Genomic DNA, 19,946 nt, shown 5'->3' on the forward strand with positions numbered 1-19,946 from the left:
ACTCCTTTTCTCTTGAACTAATTATTGCTAAGTTAAATTCCCAAATGGAGGGGATTTTTTAAAGAGCAATGAAAAGCACCAGGAAGCATTATGAAATGAAATTTCTGAACAATTGCAATACTGAAAAATCAATAACTGTCATTTACTTTGGATTTTTTTTCCAGCACAGACTTCCTGGGTACAAAGGAGGCATCTTTACTACTGATGGCAATGTTCCTTTTAGCCGTATTTTATCATGGTCAACAGGTAATGCAAATATTTGCTTTAGCCATTGCCTATATCACTTGCAATTACAGGATGTGACAATAATTACTTTCAAAATACCAGCTGCCTTTTTATCCTCTTGAGCATATGACCTTTAACAATTTAATAAACCCTATGCAGAATTTGATTAAAGAAAACCCACTTCTAATTCTGCCTAGCATTCTTAAAGAACATGTGCAATATGCTATTCAGCAATATACAAGTTATATTGAAATTCCTAATAGAAATTGAAGGAACAAAGAGGACTTCATTTATCATGGCATCGTATTGCTTCAGTGCATTTGAGAAGGCATAAAATCGAGATGAAGAAAGGGAAGAACAAACAGAAAATAATAAAACTCCAATGCAATAGCTTAGCGTCTTCATAAAGGAAAAACAACAGATCTGAGGTAATGAGAAAAATCTGCAGTTAAGCACCACCACTAACTTCTTCAGGTCATAGATCATTTGCAAAAATTCTTTCACATGGACTTAGATGGTAATCAGGATTTAGGGGCCTCAGAGCTTTATGACTGATATCCCAAATTTGTGATAAGCCATATAATATTCCCAATGATTCTTAGCATACCAAAGATACAAACCTACAGGCTTGGGAATCATCTTAAGTGAGATCAAGGGGTAAGAAAGATAACTAAAGGTGTTTATGTAGATCAAGAATTAGGCAGAATCCAGGCAATGCTCTTCAGGATCACAATTCTGAGTGCAAATACCTACAAAAGCCCAATCCGAGGTGTTTAAATGGATTTTCCAGCCAAGAGACCTGTTTTCCATCCTGTTAATCTTCCTTCCATAAAAAAGGGTGGCTGCACTCAATTGCCTTTGGAAATGGTCCCCGAGATGTGCTAACTCCTGCATATCCTCCCAAATAATTCATAGGGCCACTTGGTCAATTTAACAATATCCAAGGGCAGTGCCCAGGACCATTTTCTTATATTGTTTAATTTCTTATTATAGAGTTAACCCAAAGGTCTCTGTATAAATGCCAACTAAAAACATATATAAAAATTCCATCCTGAGCACATTAAAAAAAAACTCATCACTAATTTGAATTGATGGGAAGCACAGCTAACTCCAATCAATCTGCCCTCTGGCACAGCTTTACTCTTCACAAACTGCTGAAGTGTTCTGAAGTAGAATATCTTAAAAGTTGCCTCATTCTAGGTGGATTTACAGGAAGGATTACTTTTGTAACATTATCTTCACGGGCCTTTAATTTCTGAACGACTAACTGCTGTTCCTTATCCATTGTAATTTAAAGTTAATCCCCAGTTTTGCACCCAGAATTCGAAGTCAGATTCAAGAAAAAGTTGTCTAATCACACTTGGCTTTTTCTTAAAATCTTACCCATGCTTCAGACAATAAATTTTGAGGGTCTTTTGTGCTAAAACCACAATTAAAAGTAGTCTTGTCAATGTCACGTGACATCAAACTAAATAAACTAATTCCCTATTAGAAATTAAATTTCATCTAGAAGCACATTTTAGTGTAGTAAGAAAGGATATTTTCTTGTTTTATCCAGAGTTAAACAATTTCAGTGGTTGAAGATGTCCCTTTGGGATGTAAATCCTTTTTTCTCATTCTCTAAGGAAGAATATGCCATCCATCAAATGCTGATCCTTACCTTGTGTTTTTCTTGCCTGTGGGAATTGTCTGCAGAGTGGTGGGGTTGTACAGCATTTAGAGAACATAGGTACTACTAGGCTTTCTGTGTAATACATCTTTATTTTCTTCACTCACTACGGGAATTAGGAGTGTTTCATAGAGCTATGTATCAGAGAAAGAAAACTTGGACATTTCAAGATTTATGTTGCAGTCATAGAATGAATCATAGAATAGTTAGGGTTGGAAAGTTATTTTTATTAGATCCACCATACCCAGGAACATTTCTTTACTGTATAAAAAAATAAACCTAAAACTCAACACAACTCAACTCAATTTGTTAGTTTTAACAAATATCAGAACTCAGCAAAGCATCTTCTTGAAATGTTCTATTTTCAAACCTCATATGTAGCACACCCTTTTATCTCTGAATTGAAAGGGTGATCTCTATTGCCCACTAGTGATGTAAGAAAAATATTTCATGTTACAATGAGATTTTAAATAACCAAAATGATGTTATCTGAAACGTAAAGATTAGCGGCTGCTATTCTGAGCTAAGCCTAGAGATGTGAAATTTTCCTGTACAGCTGTAAAAAACTGTACTGTTGTGGGTTTTTTTTCAAAGCTCTTATTGTAGTACTGTCGAATATTGGAAGAATCAAAGAACTCAGAATCCACCAGCAACTCCTGCTCCAAGCCAACCTCTAAAATACCTTTAGAACTTCTTGCAAAATTACAGTCAGTGTTGCCTTTTCTCAATCAGACAAAGGTCAGTTATGATCTGGTATGGGCTCTGTCTTCCAGAACAAAAAGAAAGGGAAAGAAAACTGAAAAAAAATCTTAAAAATATTTTAAAATACCTTTTCCTGACAGTTTTTATGGTGCAGTTAATTTAAGGAATTAGTAGTCACAAAATGGAAGATCAGAATATGAGAATTGAAAAGACATTAATTGTTTATAAACGTAGCAATAGCATCTAGAGGGCAAGTAAGCCACTACTAAATAACATACAAGCTTTGGAAGTCTATATAAAGCCAAAGCCACTTTTGTATTTTGGGAAGAAAAGCTCCCTGGAGCTATAAAGGATTTATAAATCTTTTTGCAACGTGCTTTGCATTTTCTTCTAAACCGTTTGCTATTGGTCATTGCTGGTGACAAAAACTGTGGACAGGATGAGTCACTAAACAATCCCTTTGTAGTCACTCTCACCCACTGCAGGCTGGCCCTTTATCTCAATTTGGCATGTGAATTATATCCCAACCACTTCCTTAATCCCAGCACTTTTTGGCAAACCGTTTGAGGTCTCTCCCAACTGCAAAATCCATCTATTTGCTGATATAGTATGTTGATCCGCTGGGTGTTTGATAATTATCTCTAGTTAGAGCATCTGACTTCACAAATATATTTTCTCTTTCAGTTTACTGCACACAGATATATCTCCATCATTTTCAATAAAGCTGTAGCTTAACAAGTCACCAGTTAAAATCTGCTTAAAAGTGTCCTTCGGTTTAATGCACCCAAAAGTTCTGGCTGTGTTGGTCTTGTCCATGTGCTGACACACATGTGTCTCTCAGGCAAGCAACATGATGTTTCAACATGTTCCTTGCTTCAGCTACCGGACAGTTGTCATTTATGTATATATGATTATGCATTTGTATATGTATATAAATACACAATACATATATATATGTGTGCATATAGAAGCTGTGAAGGAATCTTCCTTTTGTTCTGTACATATACAACACTGAAAACCATTTAACTTTGGTTCGTATCTGTGGGTGTCAGGGGCTGCCACTGTGCACATACCAAATTGTGTTTGCAGACTGGATTCACAAAACATCAGGGACAGAGTGTTTGAGAGGGTATCAAATAGCATGTCTTTCACTAGCTTTTTTAAGACATAAATTACAAATATCTGTATGTCCCAACAGTAGAAATACTTCATTTTGATGCCAGAGAATTGAAAGTCTTCTTTGGGAGTGCATTGGCTATTATATATAATTTTGCTGAAAGATGCTAATCCTTGAGAAATAAGCTCCCTGTCTCTGCAAAGTGTTTAGGATGACCCTTGTGCTATTTCCTCATTAAACACATTTCATTTAAAAACACATATGAAAATGGGAACATATTTATTTCATACCAATACCAGTATCTTCCAATACCTTATCTCCTGTCTGACTCCACTATCTAACTGATATAGAGATGTTTAAAAGGAGAATAATTTTGTGACATTTTCTAGCCACTGACTATAGCAGTAATATGACAAATATTATTTTGCCCAAGGTTTCTCTGAGATATTCACCATACACAAGGCAAAGAAATAACCTCTTTTTCTGGCATTGAATGTGGATATATGGCAGGAGCAACCTGCCAGGATGACAATACGATCTCCACTCTTATCGAGCCAGGTTTTATTTTTGCCTTTTTTTTTTTCTTTCTGGAACTACAGCTTGAATACACAGCAAGGCTGGATTTTTTGTGGCGTGTACAAGCAAAAGAAGAAATCAATGAAATGAAGGAGTTAAGGGAGCACAATGAAAACATGCTACGGAATATTTTACCCAGTCACGTTGCTCGTCACTTCCTGGAGAAGGATCGGGATAATGAAGTATGTATCAGCTTTATTTCTGATACTTTTGTCTGATTGGCAAAAGAAAAGCAAATCTGTTAGAAACTGGTTAGAACTTAGTTCTCGATAGGATTCATTACATAATTCATTATATTACATTTGATCAACATTAAAAAGACAGTCATATTTTAAAGTGAAATGTTCTGCCCTTCTAGGACCACATATAAAGTGGTATTCCCAGGTTCAAACTCACCAGTAGGAGACATATGGACCTACTAATGCAAGTCGAGTGGAGGGCCACACTGACTGGGGGTGAGGACACGCAGCATGAAGAGAGACTGAGAAAGCTGGGTTCATTTAAACTTAAGAGGAAAAGGCTGAAGGAGGATTTTGCTACTGTCTTCAACCACCTAATGAGTGCTTATAGAGATGACAGAGCAAAACTCTTCTCCACTGTGCAGGTGGAAGGACAAGAGGCAATGACACAAGTTGCAGGAAGAAAAATCTCAGTTGGATACAAGGGAAAAAAAAAATCCCCAGAAAAGGGGTCATTATAGAGGGATCCTGAGAGGTTGTGAAACCTCCAGGCTTTGAGATACTCAACCCTCAACAGAACAAGGCTATAAGACACCTGACCTGCTTTGAGTGGGAACTGTATTAGATGACTTTCATGTCACTTCCAACCTATGAGTCTATGAAAATCTAGTATTTATAAAAAAGATATGTGAATTTAACATAATGCCTGTGAAACCTTAACATAGCCTAGTGTTGTAGAAGTATTATTGCAGCCCTGCCAGTTATTATGGAAGAAACCTGTGCAACAGCCTGCAAGAGACCTGAGCGTCTCTCATCTTCAGACCCAAGAGAACATTTTCACCATTTCAAATTGTCTCTGAATTGTCTCCTTGGGGCAGTTAACAAAATGCTCATTTCAGAAACATAATTTGTGGCTATATTCTTAAAGAATATTCATAATACACACAGGCAAGCTTGATAAGGGAATCTCCGGATGTTCCAAAGACAGAGTTTGAAGAAAGGTTGCTGAAGGGATAAAGGAAAGTTCAGAATTTGTTTCTGAAACCAGCAGTAAGTCACTTACTCATTATATGAAATAAGGCAAATACGTATTACAGTATCATCTGTGAATAAAGGCTATTGTATGGTGAAACTGGGAGTTACTCATGTAATTTTGGAATCATCTTTTATAATGAAGAGATTGCAGATGTTGCAAGATTCAGACTGCCAGACGTATCTATTCATTGTGCAGCAAAAAGGAATCAAGACTACCCTCTTCTGATTATACTTTTTGGAAATAGATGTAACCAGAAGAATTAGACTGTATAATGAGGGATCACGGTGTTCTGAATATATGATTTCAAATATCACCTAGGGAAGGGCAACATAGTGAGAAGCTACAAGAAAAGGCACTTTAGAAATGTGCCTCTTGAGGAATTTTACACTCTGTGGGTATTAAACAGCACTCTGCACATAAGAAAATATCTGTGTGAAAGCAACCAGGTCAAAAGGCTTCATCGCAAATGGAACAGACCTCGATACCAACCATGAGTGTGTGCTGCCATATCTGAATTATGGATTTTCAGGGAATAAGTGTCCTTTCTTACACATTCATTCACATACACTCACATGCATAATAATCTTCAGAAGAAAACAGATTCCCCATGGATCACTGCTGATGCTTCAATAACTTGCCACTGAATTCAATTCCACCACCCCTGCTTTTTGTAAGGCAATTTCCAGAGTGACTATACTTGGAGATGATTTATGCATGAGCTGGCTGGCTGTAACATCTACCAGATTTCAGTACAATCAATCCTGCAGTTCATGTCTGGCTATTAAGTTAATTTCTCTGCTCTCAAAAAATGAATTCCCAAATGTGTACTGTAAGCGTTTTCTCATGGATGTATTATTTCTGTCTTGAGGCTTCTTACCAAAAATAGAAAAAAGGAGCAGCTGAAGGCTCAGCCAGTTGTTTTCTATCTTCATGATCTGGTCAAAGAGTATGGCTGAGTATATATGTACTTCTCTTAGCACATATTGTTGAGTTTTCCATAAGCATCCATGAACTACCATGTGCATTTCTTTTATTCTGTACCTACAAAAGGGAATAAGAGTGTCCTTAGAATATAGCTTCCATGAACCCATAGATATTCTTCAATGAAAGGACATGTAAGGGCAGGAAGGGAATCGATCATGGGGTTTTTCTGAAGCTCTGCAGTACCTTTGGAAACTAACAGAATTTTCCCACTTTTGTTGTAGGATGATTTGTAAAAGAATCTACAGAAGTAGCAGCATTTGCAGCATAGAAAAGTACAGGGCAGGGGTTCAGGATGCTTCTCTAGGGAAAATCTGGATGAAGGAAGGAGTCTGAGGTGTTCACATCAGGTGGTGTATGACATCCACCAGTAAGCCCTTTTATCATGAGACCAAAGCACTAAAATTTCTGAAAGTACACGAAAAAGAACATTGAGAAACAGCTGTTCCAGGTCAGAATGTCCTAAGAGAAGACCCAGAACAGAAATGAAAGTATCCACCATTGAGTAAAACAACAGAAGCTGAACCCAGAAAAATCTTAAACGAAACAGAATGCATATGGTTATGGTATATTAGCCACTAGAAAAGCCTACTAGGAGTTGTGGGGGAGATCTGTCCTTGGCATTTTTAAAGTTGAAGTTGGTTTTGTTCCTAAAAATGTGCTTGGCTTCAGAGAAATTACCACATTCTGGGGAGGGACTCTTCATTGGGGACTGTAGTGGCAGCACAAGAGGTAACGGGTTAAAACTTAAACAGGGGAAGTTTACATTGGAAATAACGAAGAAGTTCTTTACTGTGAGGGTGTTGAAGCACTGGAATGGGTTGAGGGAAGTTGTGAATGCTCCATCGCTGGTGGTGTGCAAGGCCAGGTTGGACAGAGCCATGGGTGACATGGTTTAGTGTGAGGTGTCCCTGCCCACGCAGGGGGTTGGAACTGGATGATCTTAAGGTCCTTTCCAACCCTAACTATTCTGTGATTCTGTGATTCTCACATATATAATGAGAAGAACCCATCGATAAATAAATATCATTCAGTACCAGTGATTTATATGAATAACATAAGTGGAAACATATCCCAGAGCATACTCTGTCCTCCTGTGTCTGACCATTATAATCTGCTCTCTGTTCCCAGGGAGTCCATTGTTATGCTCACTTCTTTTTTTCCCTCCTTTCAAACTCTAATAGTAGGAACCTCTCCCAGAGCCAGGCAACCAAATAGCTCCATAGTCATCTTAGGAGAACCACAGTTTACCACAGAATAAGGGCTCTCTGAAAACCTTGAATAGACGAGCTTACATAGAGCTGCAGTAGTGTGAAGTATAAATTACATACCAGAAAACGTGGCCACTGAGAGGACCTTTTAGAAAGAGGTCACATGAGACACTTTAAATGGTCTGATTCTTGATAATTACCAGATTTAGAAACATATTGTCAACTGCAAACATTTGCGAGACAGACTTAAACACCAATAAATCACAAACATTTTCCTTTTACTTGCCTAACAGTGTTTGATTCTCTGGTATTCACACTTGCAATTGCATCCTTCATTTCTTCAAGTGGTTTCCATAAAAACAAAACATGAAAAATTCTGTTTCCTTTTTGTTGGTGTAGCTTCCTGACCTCTGAAGCAGAAAGAGCAGAGCAGGCTTTCAAAGAAAGGGCAATCCCTGCTTATAATCTGTGATAAAAATGTGAAAGCTGTCAGCCTCCTCCTGTTGAAATAGGCTAACAATATACTAATGCTAACCTCAAATATTAAGGTACCATGCATGGAAAAAATAAGAAGCCAATTACATTCTCCTCCCTACATTACCACTTCAACACTTTTTTCTTCATTGTTCTTTTAGGAATTATACTCTCAGTCCTATGATGCAGTTGGTGTGATGTTTGCTTCTATTCCTGGATTTGCTGACTTTTACTCTCAGACTGAGATGAATAACCAAGGAGTAGAATGCCTACGTTTGCTGAATGAAATCATTGCAGACTTTGATGAGGTAATACCAGCTACTAGAGAAAATCTGATATTGCTTAAACGATGAGCTCCCAAATTATAAATATGTCGTCCTAAATTGTCAAATTTAGTAACTATTCTGCTTCCAATAAATGTCTGATATTTTTATTCCAATTATAACTATTTAGCTTTTTTGAACTTAGTCTCGTCAAACTTTGGTCTTAATGACCTAGTGAAATAGAGACTGAAGTCAATAGTTACCTGAGTGTAAACACATATAAATAAAAGCACACTGCTCTAGTGTACCTAGAAATAGACTATGTCTCAGTTTGAAGAAAGGTTGAAGATATTTGAAACAGTTCTGGAAAACAGTGGTCTAAAAATCCAAACAGCTAAAAAACTTGTTTCGGAAGACACTGGTTGAATGCACTCAAAGAATGTAAAAGGTAAAACAGTGTCAAATTAAATGTGAAGCAGGCAGCTCAGGAGCAAATGCTGGGTAGAGAGTGAAAGCAGGTGACTTATTAACTGAGGTGACTTGTTTGGTCAGGTATGTTATACAGAGGTAAATGACATAAAGCTGTTTGCTTTACTGAGGAATTCAGAGGTGAAGGTTGATTTAGGAAAGGACACCCCTTTAAGAAAGGGAGCTGAGGAAGGGTAAGATGAATAGGAGAAGAAAAGTCAGATCCTCAGTGTAGCTGTTGCTAGGTGAAAGCAAGGAAAACCTAGAAAGTGAAGAGAAAGTCAACAGCAAGTTACATATTTGGTACTGCATCTCTGCCAGCTAGTTAGTAAGGAAGCTTAAACAGGTGGTATCACGTCCTGCAATGAGCCTAAGAGGAATTAGAAAAGGGGACATAACCTATACGCTGCAGCAGTTTTCAGGAGTGTGTAGTCCTATTGAGTTCCCCAAATGATAGAAGTAGAATCTGAGCCATCCCTACTCAGCAGTGAGATTGGATCTGTTTGCCAGACTAGAATGGTCCAGAAAGAAAAGAGGAGAGGAAAGGGGGAGGTCACACTGGTATCATTGGTCTGTGACTCCAGTATTGGAGGGGGTATTTAAAAACAAAATGCAAAAAGACATCCTTTACAGAATTCTGCTGAGCAAGGCAAGATTAGCACTGAACTGGACAACAGGGGAGAGGGCACGTGGATGGCACAAAATCATTGAGAAACAGTAAAAAATCCTACCCAATAAACCATGTTCTGTTTAATCTCTGCTTATCCCAAGGGATTTTTGAATCCAGTTCTGTGTTGTGATAGAATATCAACTGAATAATTGATGAGTGTATTCTCAGCTGAAAATTAAGACGCAATTCAAGAAAACAGAATTTGTTCCCTTAAAAGGAGCTGTATCTGGATCTCACATCCCACACGGACTATGTAACCACAGAGCAATTGTTTTAAATACAGAAAGGAAAAATCTCCACTTAGGTTGTGATTTGTAGAAAAAAAGAACATCTTTTACCACTTTGGCTCACAAATTAAAAAACATTATCAGAATGCAAAAGATCGAGTTTCTGAAAGAAGACAAGAAGGCATACTTAGTCTTTTCATCTTTCAGCTTAATCTGGACCAGGATTCTGTCCATAGATTAAGCATACAGAAATTTTTTCCAGAAAACTGAAGCCTTGGCAGAGTTCAGACCTCTCCAGGATTTAGAACGCAGCTGAATTAAGATTTGACAATCAGTGTCTCTTTTATTATTATTTATTCAGTTTTACCTCAGCCCTACTTTAAACAGACCTACTTTAAAAGATTTCTTTGGAAATCTAGCCTACAGGTTTTCTGGTTGGTTGGTTTTCTGTGCTTTAAAGAGCAATTATCTCCAAGGGCTTCAGAGAACTGTACTGGAGGAAAAGATGAAAGTGAAAGGCATATGACTGAGAAAAAGAGATTAGGGAAAAAAAACTTATTCTTTATTTTAATTATTATTCCATCCTATGCAGCAAGTAATCTAAGGCCTCTCACAGGTTTTGAAGCATTTATTTTCAATTTTCTCCCCTGGTGGAAGCTATGTTATATTAATTTCATAATTGTGAAACAAAGGCACACAGGGGTTATCTAATTTCCTGCCTTTTTATTAAAAACATAGAGACCTATTCCCATGCCAGGAGGTAGAACCTAAATATGAACCCAGATCAGGGTGTTAACTGCACCTTCACCCTTCTTCATCCTGGGCAATCTTCATGGGGAATGTTTATAGATTAGCAGCTCATAAATACTAGACCAGGGTTAAGATAACATACAATTGGTCAGATACTAAAATACTAGTGAGAAATGGAAGAATTCACAGGGATGCAACCCTGTGCATTTTAATGGAAAACAAAACTCCTCTCCTGTCGGAAGAGCTCTGCCACCTGCTAAGCTCCTGCACTCTTTTCCCTATAGGTATAAATACCTGCTTCTTAACCCTGAGATCTTGCACAGCTGTCAGCATGCTTCTTGATTAATAGTTTTGTTTTTCTTTCCAGATCTGATTAAAATGATTAAGGCTCAAACTTAATGTGAAGCTTATTGCTATGAATTAATCTAAGATATTTTGTCATGCATGTACATGCAATCTTCACCACAAAATTCCTTTGCTGTTGTGGCGATTACTGAAGAGAAGGTTTTCAACAAAAACCCTAACACAATATTACATTCAAGCCCCTAACACATGCCCTGTATAATAAAGGACTTAATTTGGGACCTTATTATACTTCAGACATATTAAGTTGAATAATAGATATGTTCTTGCTACAGGTAGTAAATGAAATTATGTGATCCCCTGTTGACTGCTAACCTACTTCCAGATTGGCCATGCCATTAGTTTATTCTGTCTAAGCAATCTCAAAGGTGAAATGTTAGAGAGACAAAGTCAGTCAAACAAAAAGCAGTGAACGGTGAAATAGATCCTGCCACCAAAAACTTCATGGGGTAGGAGGCCACAGAGGACTCAAGCTGTGATTGGGTCTTTCTTAAAGTGCTGGGAGAACCTGGAGCAAAAGTTGGCCTTGGAGAGTAGGTGACTGACTCTTCTTAAAGCACAGAGTTACTTGGAGCTTTTGTTTGGGTTTGTTTTATTTTGACTCTCTGATGGCTCACAAATCTGGTTTTTACACTGGCAAAAGGATTTTTTTAATTTAATTTGACATATAGCATCATTATATAATACAGTTATAGATAGCTTCTGTACCCAAGCACATAGATGTTGACAGGAACAGTCCATTCATCAAAACTAAATATAACCATTGCAAATCTACTTTTATACTTAACCATTTTTATATAACTATATTCTTGAGACATATACATTCTTAGAGATGTTGCACAAAAAAAAATAATATTGGAACATTTTTCCTAAAGATTATGAGTCTCTAAGGATTTTTTTTTAATGTAATGTTCTCTCTAGACTTTTTAATCTATCATTTATGTATCTTAGTGATGTTACTGTTGGGATTTGCACTTTAATAAGAGCTTTCTACCTCATGGGCTCTTCTTTCCCCCATTTTCTTTATCCTGCAGTGATTTACATGGTGTTTATGACAACAGATTTTAATATATTATGTTGCCACTAAGAGAGGTTTCAGCAGAATGCAGGATCCTGCTTTCAGAGTTTGCTGATTACTTCTCAGTTGTGTGCCATGTCCTGAAACATCTCTTTTGTACTACTTTGTACATGTTTCATTGTACGTGTATATCCCAGGGTCTGACCTCCCTTATAACCTTGGCTGTGCATGAATAGTGACATCAAGCCATTAGTTGCTTTTCAGATACCAACCACATTGTAGTGTTTGAAAATGTTCTTGGACTAGCTTGTCAAATTAGCAAACCTATTTAAATGTTGTAACAAACAGCAGCTGATTTAAGACTGACTTGGAATATCTTTTCCTAATATCAAAATCCATCATCCTGTCATACTGTGAAGAAAGTAACTGGTAAATAAACCATTACCTGGAGAAGGAAAGAAGCTAGCTAACAGACAAAGATAAAGCAGGTTAAAAATAGAGATTTGGAAACAGCAATGAATGAGAAAAAAATATATAACTTGAGGTTTTTTCCTCTAAATTTTCTCACAGCCAATAAGTTCATTCTCTCTTAAAAAGAGTAATTTTAGATATTTCTCATACATTTTAAATTACTGTGCTGTTTGCTTCCAGCAACCATCTGGAAATTAAAATATAGTCTGTTTTTAACCAAGACCATTTTCTCCCTTTGCCCCCACACCTGGTGCTCTCAGACTGCTCACAAAAGCAGAGTTACAAGAAATTATCTTTTTCTTTAAGAGAGCAGTTGGAATAGCTGCTCTTGTAGGAGGGAAACGTAGATAATGGGCTTTTCTGGCAGCCTGAAGAAAAATGAGGAGCAGGTCAAGTTTTTGGACTTTCCCGACTTGGAAGGGAGCTATTAACCATATGGCTTTGTATTCCCTGCTCACAATGCTATGCAGCCTCCCATTAGAGACAGATGGTGTGATATCTGTACATGAACAGCAAAGGTTCCAAGACCCTGACGCTCCGGCTGACGTACACTGTGGTTAGTTCAATGGCTTGGGATATTTCATGTTATGCCTTTGGTATGTTTCTCCCTTTGAATGAAACAATCCTTTTAGGTTTTAATTGACAGGAAATTCAAACCCACACGGTGGGAAAAGGGAAGCATGACAGTGTATAAAAAAGGAGGAAATGCTTCACTAAATTTTTGCTTGACCACAGCAGGATTTTTTTTTTCATTCAAATCCCAACTAAGTTGAACCTTTAGAACTGAGAGTTTGAAATTCTTCTCTATGAACTCCTCTTTCCTTTCAGGACTGCCTAACCATATTGGTACCTAAATTTATGAGATACCATACTGTTTATCATGAAGCATTTGGGTATCAACACCAGCAAACACTTTCTTAAAGCCTGTGATGAGATGATATCTACCCGTATCCCACATAAAGCTCTGTTATCATTCACTGATTCATAACCTACACTCTGTTTAGGTCTTTCAAGGACTGTAAGGCTCTTGCTTCTATTTCATGGAAAGCCCTAAGATAAACTGAATACAGACTTGAAATAGGGACCAAACTGTCACTCCCACTCCAGTCACTGCTTTAGTCACTAGACTAAATTTATTCTTTCTCTTGTAGATTCTCAAGCTGGCAAGTCCTTTATGCCTATTTAGCACCTATAGTTGTCCCAAATAGATACTGGGTTTTACCACTTCCCATTGGCTCCCTGTATTTCTTGTAGAAGGGGAAAATACGCAACAAAAGTGCAGACTGAAAGACCCAATTGACATACCACTGTTAGGTCTGACAGCAAGTATAGGAAAGCATGGGATACAGGAGGACTTGGTCTCTCATAGAAGTTCTTTGCAGGCATCTACCTTCATCCATGGACTGTGTAAGATGGTTAAAATGGTTGATTTAAGTGGACTGAATTCCCTTTAACATTGGTCTTGTCACCTGAATTGTTGCTGCACTTAATTTGCAAACTGAGTTCCTCCAAAAGAGATTTAAAAAAACTCTAAAGTGATCAAGTCCTCTTATATTCATACATACATACACAAAAAGTCTTTCTTCACTAATTTTCAATGGTTATAGGACTCATCTGCATTTTGGTTAAGCTGCAATATGCATGTCTTATATTATCTATTATATAATTTATCAAACAGCTTTACAGAGCATAGCAGAACTTAGTTTGAATGCTCTCTGTGGGTAGATGATTTGCAAAGGGGCTCAGTGTGCCCCAGAACCCAGAATGAACTCTGCGTCATGACCAACTGGAAGATACCATGAGTGTAATGATTCATTTCAATATCTGTAGAAGCATTTTGAATTAAGAATTACAGAAGTAAAAGTGTTTTTTTCCATATGTATTAGTTACTAGGTGAAGAAAGATTTCAAGATATTGAAAAAATTAAAACGATTGGCAGCACATACATGGCCGTGTCAGGATTATCACCCGAAAAACAGGTAAGAGAATGGTTTTCTTTAAGGATCAGAGCTCTGTTGTGTCTGACCATTCATTTTAGAGATTATTAGCATTATCTTTAGGATGTTCACAGAGTTGTGTTTGTTAAAATAAAATAGACATTTGGGGCTTCTGGCAGACAACAGTTGCACTTCTTGATGGATTGAAATGCCATCTTATGTTCAGGAACAAGAAACATACGGATTCTTTCCTCAAATTTAGGTTTATAAGAGAGAAAAAAAAAAATCATTTCAATCACATGGATGTGAATCTGGAGCAGGTCTTTGGACATACTCTAAGGTTACCACTGCAACAGACTGGAATCTGGCTGATAGCCTACAAAAATCTATGAAATAGAGGATCTATTAACTGACAGCATACATGAGCAAGGTTAACATTGAATTTGTACATTTTTGTGATTATGTAGCTGTATATCTACAGACAGATGTATCTATTAGAAATCATAAAGAAAGCAGACCCATCAATTTCACTGAAGAAGATCACAAAGCCAGATGCATGCACACTGCCCTCACTTGCAAGGGTAGGAACCAAACTGAGGGTAAAATCAGCCACAGAGGACACATGCACATTTACAGCCATAAGCCTCAGATAAGTCAGATGAGAGAAATCTATTCATAATTGCACCCAAGAATATGCTTGGAAACAAGGTCTCCAAAGGAATAAGACGAGGCTATAAAATACATCCATCGAGAAGTCGGCTGTTGCTGAAATCTGCCTTGCTTGGTAACCAGTGCCTCTCCCCAAGGAAAAGCACCACAAAAAAAGGTGTGCTGCCCCAGATCAATCACAGAGTGGGAATCAGATCTCCCCAGGCTGATTCCAACTGCCAGAGAAGCAGAAGTCAGATGAGTGTGAGCCTTATAAACTAGAAAATTTTCACTGTTTGTTTAGAATACATTATGAAACATGTAGAGTGTAACTAGCTGAGCATCTCCCACCTACAGAGTAACAAGAGATGTTGACAGCTAGAAACACACAAAACAAGACAAGCATGAGATTTTTGTTTTTTTCAACTCAAAATGCCTCTGTGCAGATATGAGCAAAGAAGGACTGAACATCAGGGAGGTAGCTGGTTGCATCTACACAGTTTCTAACCACTTCTTTTGACTCAATGTGGGTAAAAATGCAAAGGGAGAAAATCTTTAATACATTTCCAAGACCGATTAACTCATCCTTTTTCTTGAACTATAATAGCCTCATGGAATTTTTATGTATGCTTTAAATATAATAATCTTCATACGTACATGTCTATCACCTTGTCAGCATTTAAGAGGTGAGGGCTGCTGATGGAGGTTGGCATATTGTGAACTGAATGAAGCTGAGGACAAGGACTGAGCACAGTGTGAACAGAACAGGGTGATGATGCCAGGGAGATCACAGAATCATAGAACACTTAGGGCTGGAAAGCACCTTAAGATCATCTAGTTCCAGCCCCCTGCTGTGATTATGTTCAGTACTAAACACTGAAGTTGAGAAAAATTGCAAAGCGCTGGACTGCATTACCCAGGGTGGGACATGCAATGCTCTGTTCCTATGGCCTGAAAATTTGTTTGATGAAAGAATTACCTGGCTTCAGAATAGATGAGATGAACATCATGCCACTGTTGAGCCAAAACCACAGCTGTTCTTAACTCTACTGCCTACTTTTTTCCCTTGAGAGTCCTTGCCCTGTCATCTGTTCTGTTGCTGTTCTGTGAAGATCAAAACCTACTCCTGGTCCCCTGTATATCTGTATATCAACTGCCCTGTAGGAATGGAAATGGAAGGAAAGGAGCAGGGAGTGACCTGACTGCTCTAAGCAGAGGTGATTAATGAGCTACAGAATGGCTTTTCCTCTGCCACTTAACCCATCCCAGGTTGCCTGGCTTGCCCAATCGTTCCTGCCACTAGTCCATCACTCTGAGCACTGGAACTGAGTGGTTTTTGGGCAACAGTTTCAGCAAAGGGAAATTACATTTTTCACTCCTTTTGCTTATGTGGGTTATCCCTAGTTCTCACTAGATTTTGTCCCTTCCATCTGAGCTATCTCAATCCTCTCTAAACTTCCTTTCTCAGCCTTACAAAGGTTTCATATGCCTTATCAATTCCCATGATTGCCTGTCAGATTATTGACAGGAAATTACTTCCTTTTGTACACTAAGCTTCTCTGTATCCAGGTATACAAGTGTTGTAGCATAGATGGGAAGCATTACTGTTAATGATATTCTACCTCTCCTGGATCTAGTGTGTTGAGACTGTTCTTACAAATTCCAAGTTCAGATACTTGGTAAGGATGGGTGGGAGCTGGGCAAATGAAAAACTTCTAAAACTTTGCTTTATAAATTACTCCTCAGCAATGTGAAGACAAATGGGGGCATTTGTGCGCTCTGGCCGACTTCTCCATAGCTCTGAATGAAAGCATACAGGAGATCAACAAGCATTCATTTAACAACTTTGAACTCCGTATTGGTAAGCACAGTTCAAACATGAGAATTAAAATGAGGTTTTGACTGCAACGATCCACTCCATAAGTGCCCCCCCAGAAGCACTGCAAGGACATGTACAATTTAAGAGACTCCTAACATGCTATTCTCTGATTTGAAACTGACTTAATTCCAGGCAAACTTAGAAACAAGAAATGCTGTCTTTGCAGAATATGGGTGCTGATTTGGGGACTGTAGGAGTTCTAAGTTTTAGTGACTTGTGAATGAGTAGCGTAATTAAGCTACTGTCTTTAGCAAGGCTGCAAAGATCCCATAGATACAACACAAAAAGCGAAGCAGGAGCCCAAACCTAACCCCAGCTTGATATGTGATTGCACAGCCTCTAATTAATCTCCCAGTCTTAGAATCTTTTTCAGTAAAGGGGTAATAGTAGCTTATCCTAAACCTTGTTTTGCACAAAAACTGAATTCCAGTTCTGTCCTGTTCAGTGTCAGCAGCTCTGAATTGCTGTAGTGGGGAAGCTATTATCTGGGATGGGATATCCTGGATGGCTAGTAGGATGGGACATGAATAGATGGCCTGAATTTATGGTACATAGCAGGAGTAAATCTGATGGCTTGTCATGTTGACTGGATCAGTGGCCAAAAACAAAAAAGCCACCCGCTTGACTGTATAGCACCAACAAGGTTTCCTTCAACAAGAACATACCCAGAGAGATCCTTCCAGACACATCTTTCTTACTCCATAAGCATCAGTTTGAAGGAGCTTTGGCAATAGTGTGCAGAATACAGATGATACAGAAGTACTGTGGTTGCTGTGGATATCACTTTTCATGTTTTACAGCTTTTCTGGCTTCTTTTTTTTACTTTCTTTGTATACACACCTCTTCCTTAAGCTTAGAGATAAATGTACCTGACCCAGGATTCATCTGCTTCTTAAGTGCAAATATGTTTTTTAGCAATTCTTGTCTAACTGGCTGTCTCTTCTCATTTTTATTTTATTTATTGTATTTGTAATAGGGATTAGCCATGGCTCTGTCGTAGCTGGAGTTATCGGTGCTAAGAAACCTCAATATGATATCTGGGGCAAAACGGTTAATTTAGCAAGTCGAATGGACAGCACAGGTGTTAGTGACAGAATACAAGTGCCTGAAGAAACGTATCTGATCCTGAAGGACCGGGGATTTGCCTTCGACTACAGAGGAGAGATTTATGTCAAAGGTATCAGTGAACAGGAAGGAAAAATCAAAACGTATTTTCTTCTAGGAAGAGTTCAACCAAATCCTTTAATCTTACAACCAAGAAAACTGACTGGACAGTATTCATTAGCAGCTGTTGTATTAGGACTTGTACAGTCTCTTAACAGGCAAAAACAGAAGCAAATCCTTAATGAGAACAATAACTCTGGAATCATAAAAGGACATTACAACCGGAGGACTTTGCTTACTCCTGGTGGATCTGAGGCAGCAGCCCAGGCAGAGGGGGCTGATAAAACTGAATTGCCATAATCAGTATTTTGTTTGTGTTCTTTTTTTTTTATTTCTTTTATATATAAAAATAAATATACAAATAAAAAGGGTTTAATTTTTTTTAGAAGAAGTGTGATTATTTTCTGGTGTAATGTTTCAGTGAGATTCAAATTCCAACATTTTAATAAATGGTACCAGCATCTCTCTCCCCACCTCTCTCACCCCCCACACCCCGCTGTGATTCTAACATCTAAGCTAATTGCCTGGTCTCCATAAAAGCCAGGGAAAAGCTAGTCAGCACAATCAAAGGATTTTAAGGTCTGCTATCTGCCCAGATGTATCTGTATATAGAAGAGATGAATCTCACCTTAAACCCCTGATTCCATTGAGTCCACTGGATGTAGGCTCTTAAAATAGCCTAAGGTGTCCTCCTCACAAGTGTGTGACTGCTCTGTGGACAGATAAAATTCATGTTGATATCTACCTGACCTCTTGTACCCAAGCCAGGAGGACCAGGCTCTACTGTAAGCACTATGTCATATCTGTCAGTCCCATTTGGAGAGCTCAAATGCAGTATGTGTCTTGGCCAGCACAAGACATGTACAAACAGATGGCAGAATCACACCTGAATGACAAGTCTGGAGCCTCCAGCTGAGTCCAATGAAGGCACTAATCAAATTCTCCAGAGTCACTGTCCAAAGTTTAGCTCTTAAAAGCTTCACCAATCTGAGCTCTCATTAAAACAAGAATTGTCTAAAGCTGTAAAATGAGTACGTGCTAAAGTACAAAAGCGCACCGCTAACTCCTGCTCAGTTGCCTCAAGAGGAGGAGAGGCCAAGATGGGGGATACCCCAAAGTATTACTGTGCCACAACAGAGGCAGCCCTGCTGGGGTGCTAAACTGGCACACCTAGGTGCTACAAACCCTGTGCCAAAGGGAGGATAACTTTTTTGGGTGAAGGCTAATCAACTTCACCTTGAAAGTGGTAAATGTATATCACAGTGTCATGATTCATCGTGACCTGCAAAGTGCACAAATGAACCTCTCATCAAGTCTGTGTGCTCAAATGAGCTGGTTATATCTCAGTAAATATTTTCTTTAAAGTAATTCACAGATGGAAGCAGCAGAACCTGTAATTACACAACAATCCCCAGATGAAACCCCACACAACTAATAGAGTGCAACATACAGATTATTCCTAAATACAGGCCTTGCTTTTTTCAGCCTGTTACCTAGTCCTTAATGAAAATTGGAGGTTCTTGGGAGCATCACCACTGGATCAGATACATTGTCAAAAGATGGACAATATGGTTAGGAAATCTTGTTTTCCATATTTTGAGACATTATTTTTTGCTAAGAAAAGAGTCACCAAAACAGGAAAGTGTTTAATTGTAAGAAGATAAAAATAATGATTTTCATTGGAAAATAACCTGATGGATTGGATTGTGAGGCCAGATGTAATTAGCTGAGTTCTGCCTTCAGAAACATAAAATAATAAAAATGCCTAAATATATTCCACACAAAATTTTATCACAGAATAATGGGTCTGAACACGGAGACCAAAGAGATTCTGAAATCATGCAATCATAGAATGGTTTGTATTGGAAGGGACCTTGAAGGTCATCTATTTCCACCCCCCCTGCCTTCCACTTGACCA

At 38.2% G+C, this 19,946-nt stretch overlaps 1 protein-coding gene across 2 annotated transcripts in view; it reads left to right on the top strand.

Annotated features, from left to right (window-relative positions):
• Window positions 1-18,419, top strand: part of ADCY8 (adenylate cyclase 8) — a 119,412-nt gene extending 100,993 nt beyond the window's left edge. For both annotated transcript variants that reach the window (XM_062627015.1, XM_062627014.1), the window contains 6 exons: window positions 165-246; window positions 4,313-4,471; window positions 8,332-8,478; window positions 14,287-14,379; window positions 16,732-16,846; window positions 17,841-18,419. In XM_062627015.1, coding sequence (XP_062482999.1) covers window positions 165-246; window positions 4,313-4,471; window positions 8,332-8,478; window positions 14,287-14,379; window positions 16,732-16,846; window positions 17,841-18,328 — 1,084 coding nt within the window. In that variant the 3' untranslated portion in view covers window positions 18,329-18,419. The remainder of the gene's footprint in view (window positions 1-164; window positions 247-4,312; window positions 4,472-8,331; window positions 8,479-14,286; window positions 14,380-16,731; window positions 16,847-17,840) is intronic.
• Window positions 18,420-19,946: the final 1,527 nt, after the last annotated feature.

This window comes from Pezoporus occidentalis, unplaced genomic scaffold, assembly GCF_034315485.1.
Source record: "Pezoporus occidentalis ecotype Australia unplaced genomic scaffold, CSIRO_AGI_Poc_V1 ctg3, whole genome shotgun sequence".
In the NCBI taxonomy this organism is placed as follows: Eukaryota; Metazoa; Chordata; class Aves; order Psittaciformes; family Psittacidae; genus Pezoporus; species Pezoporus occidentalis.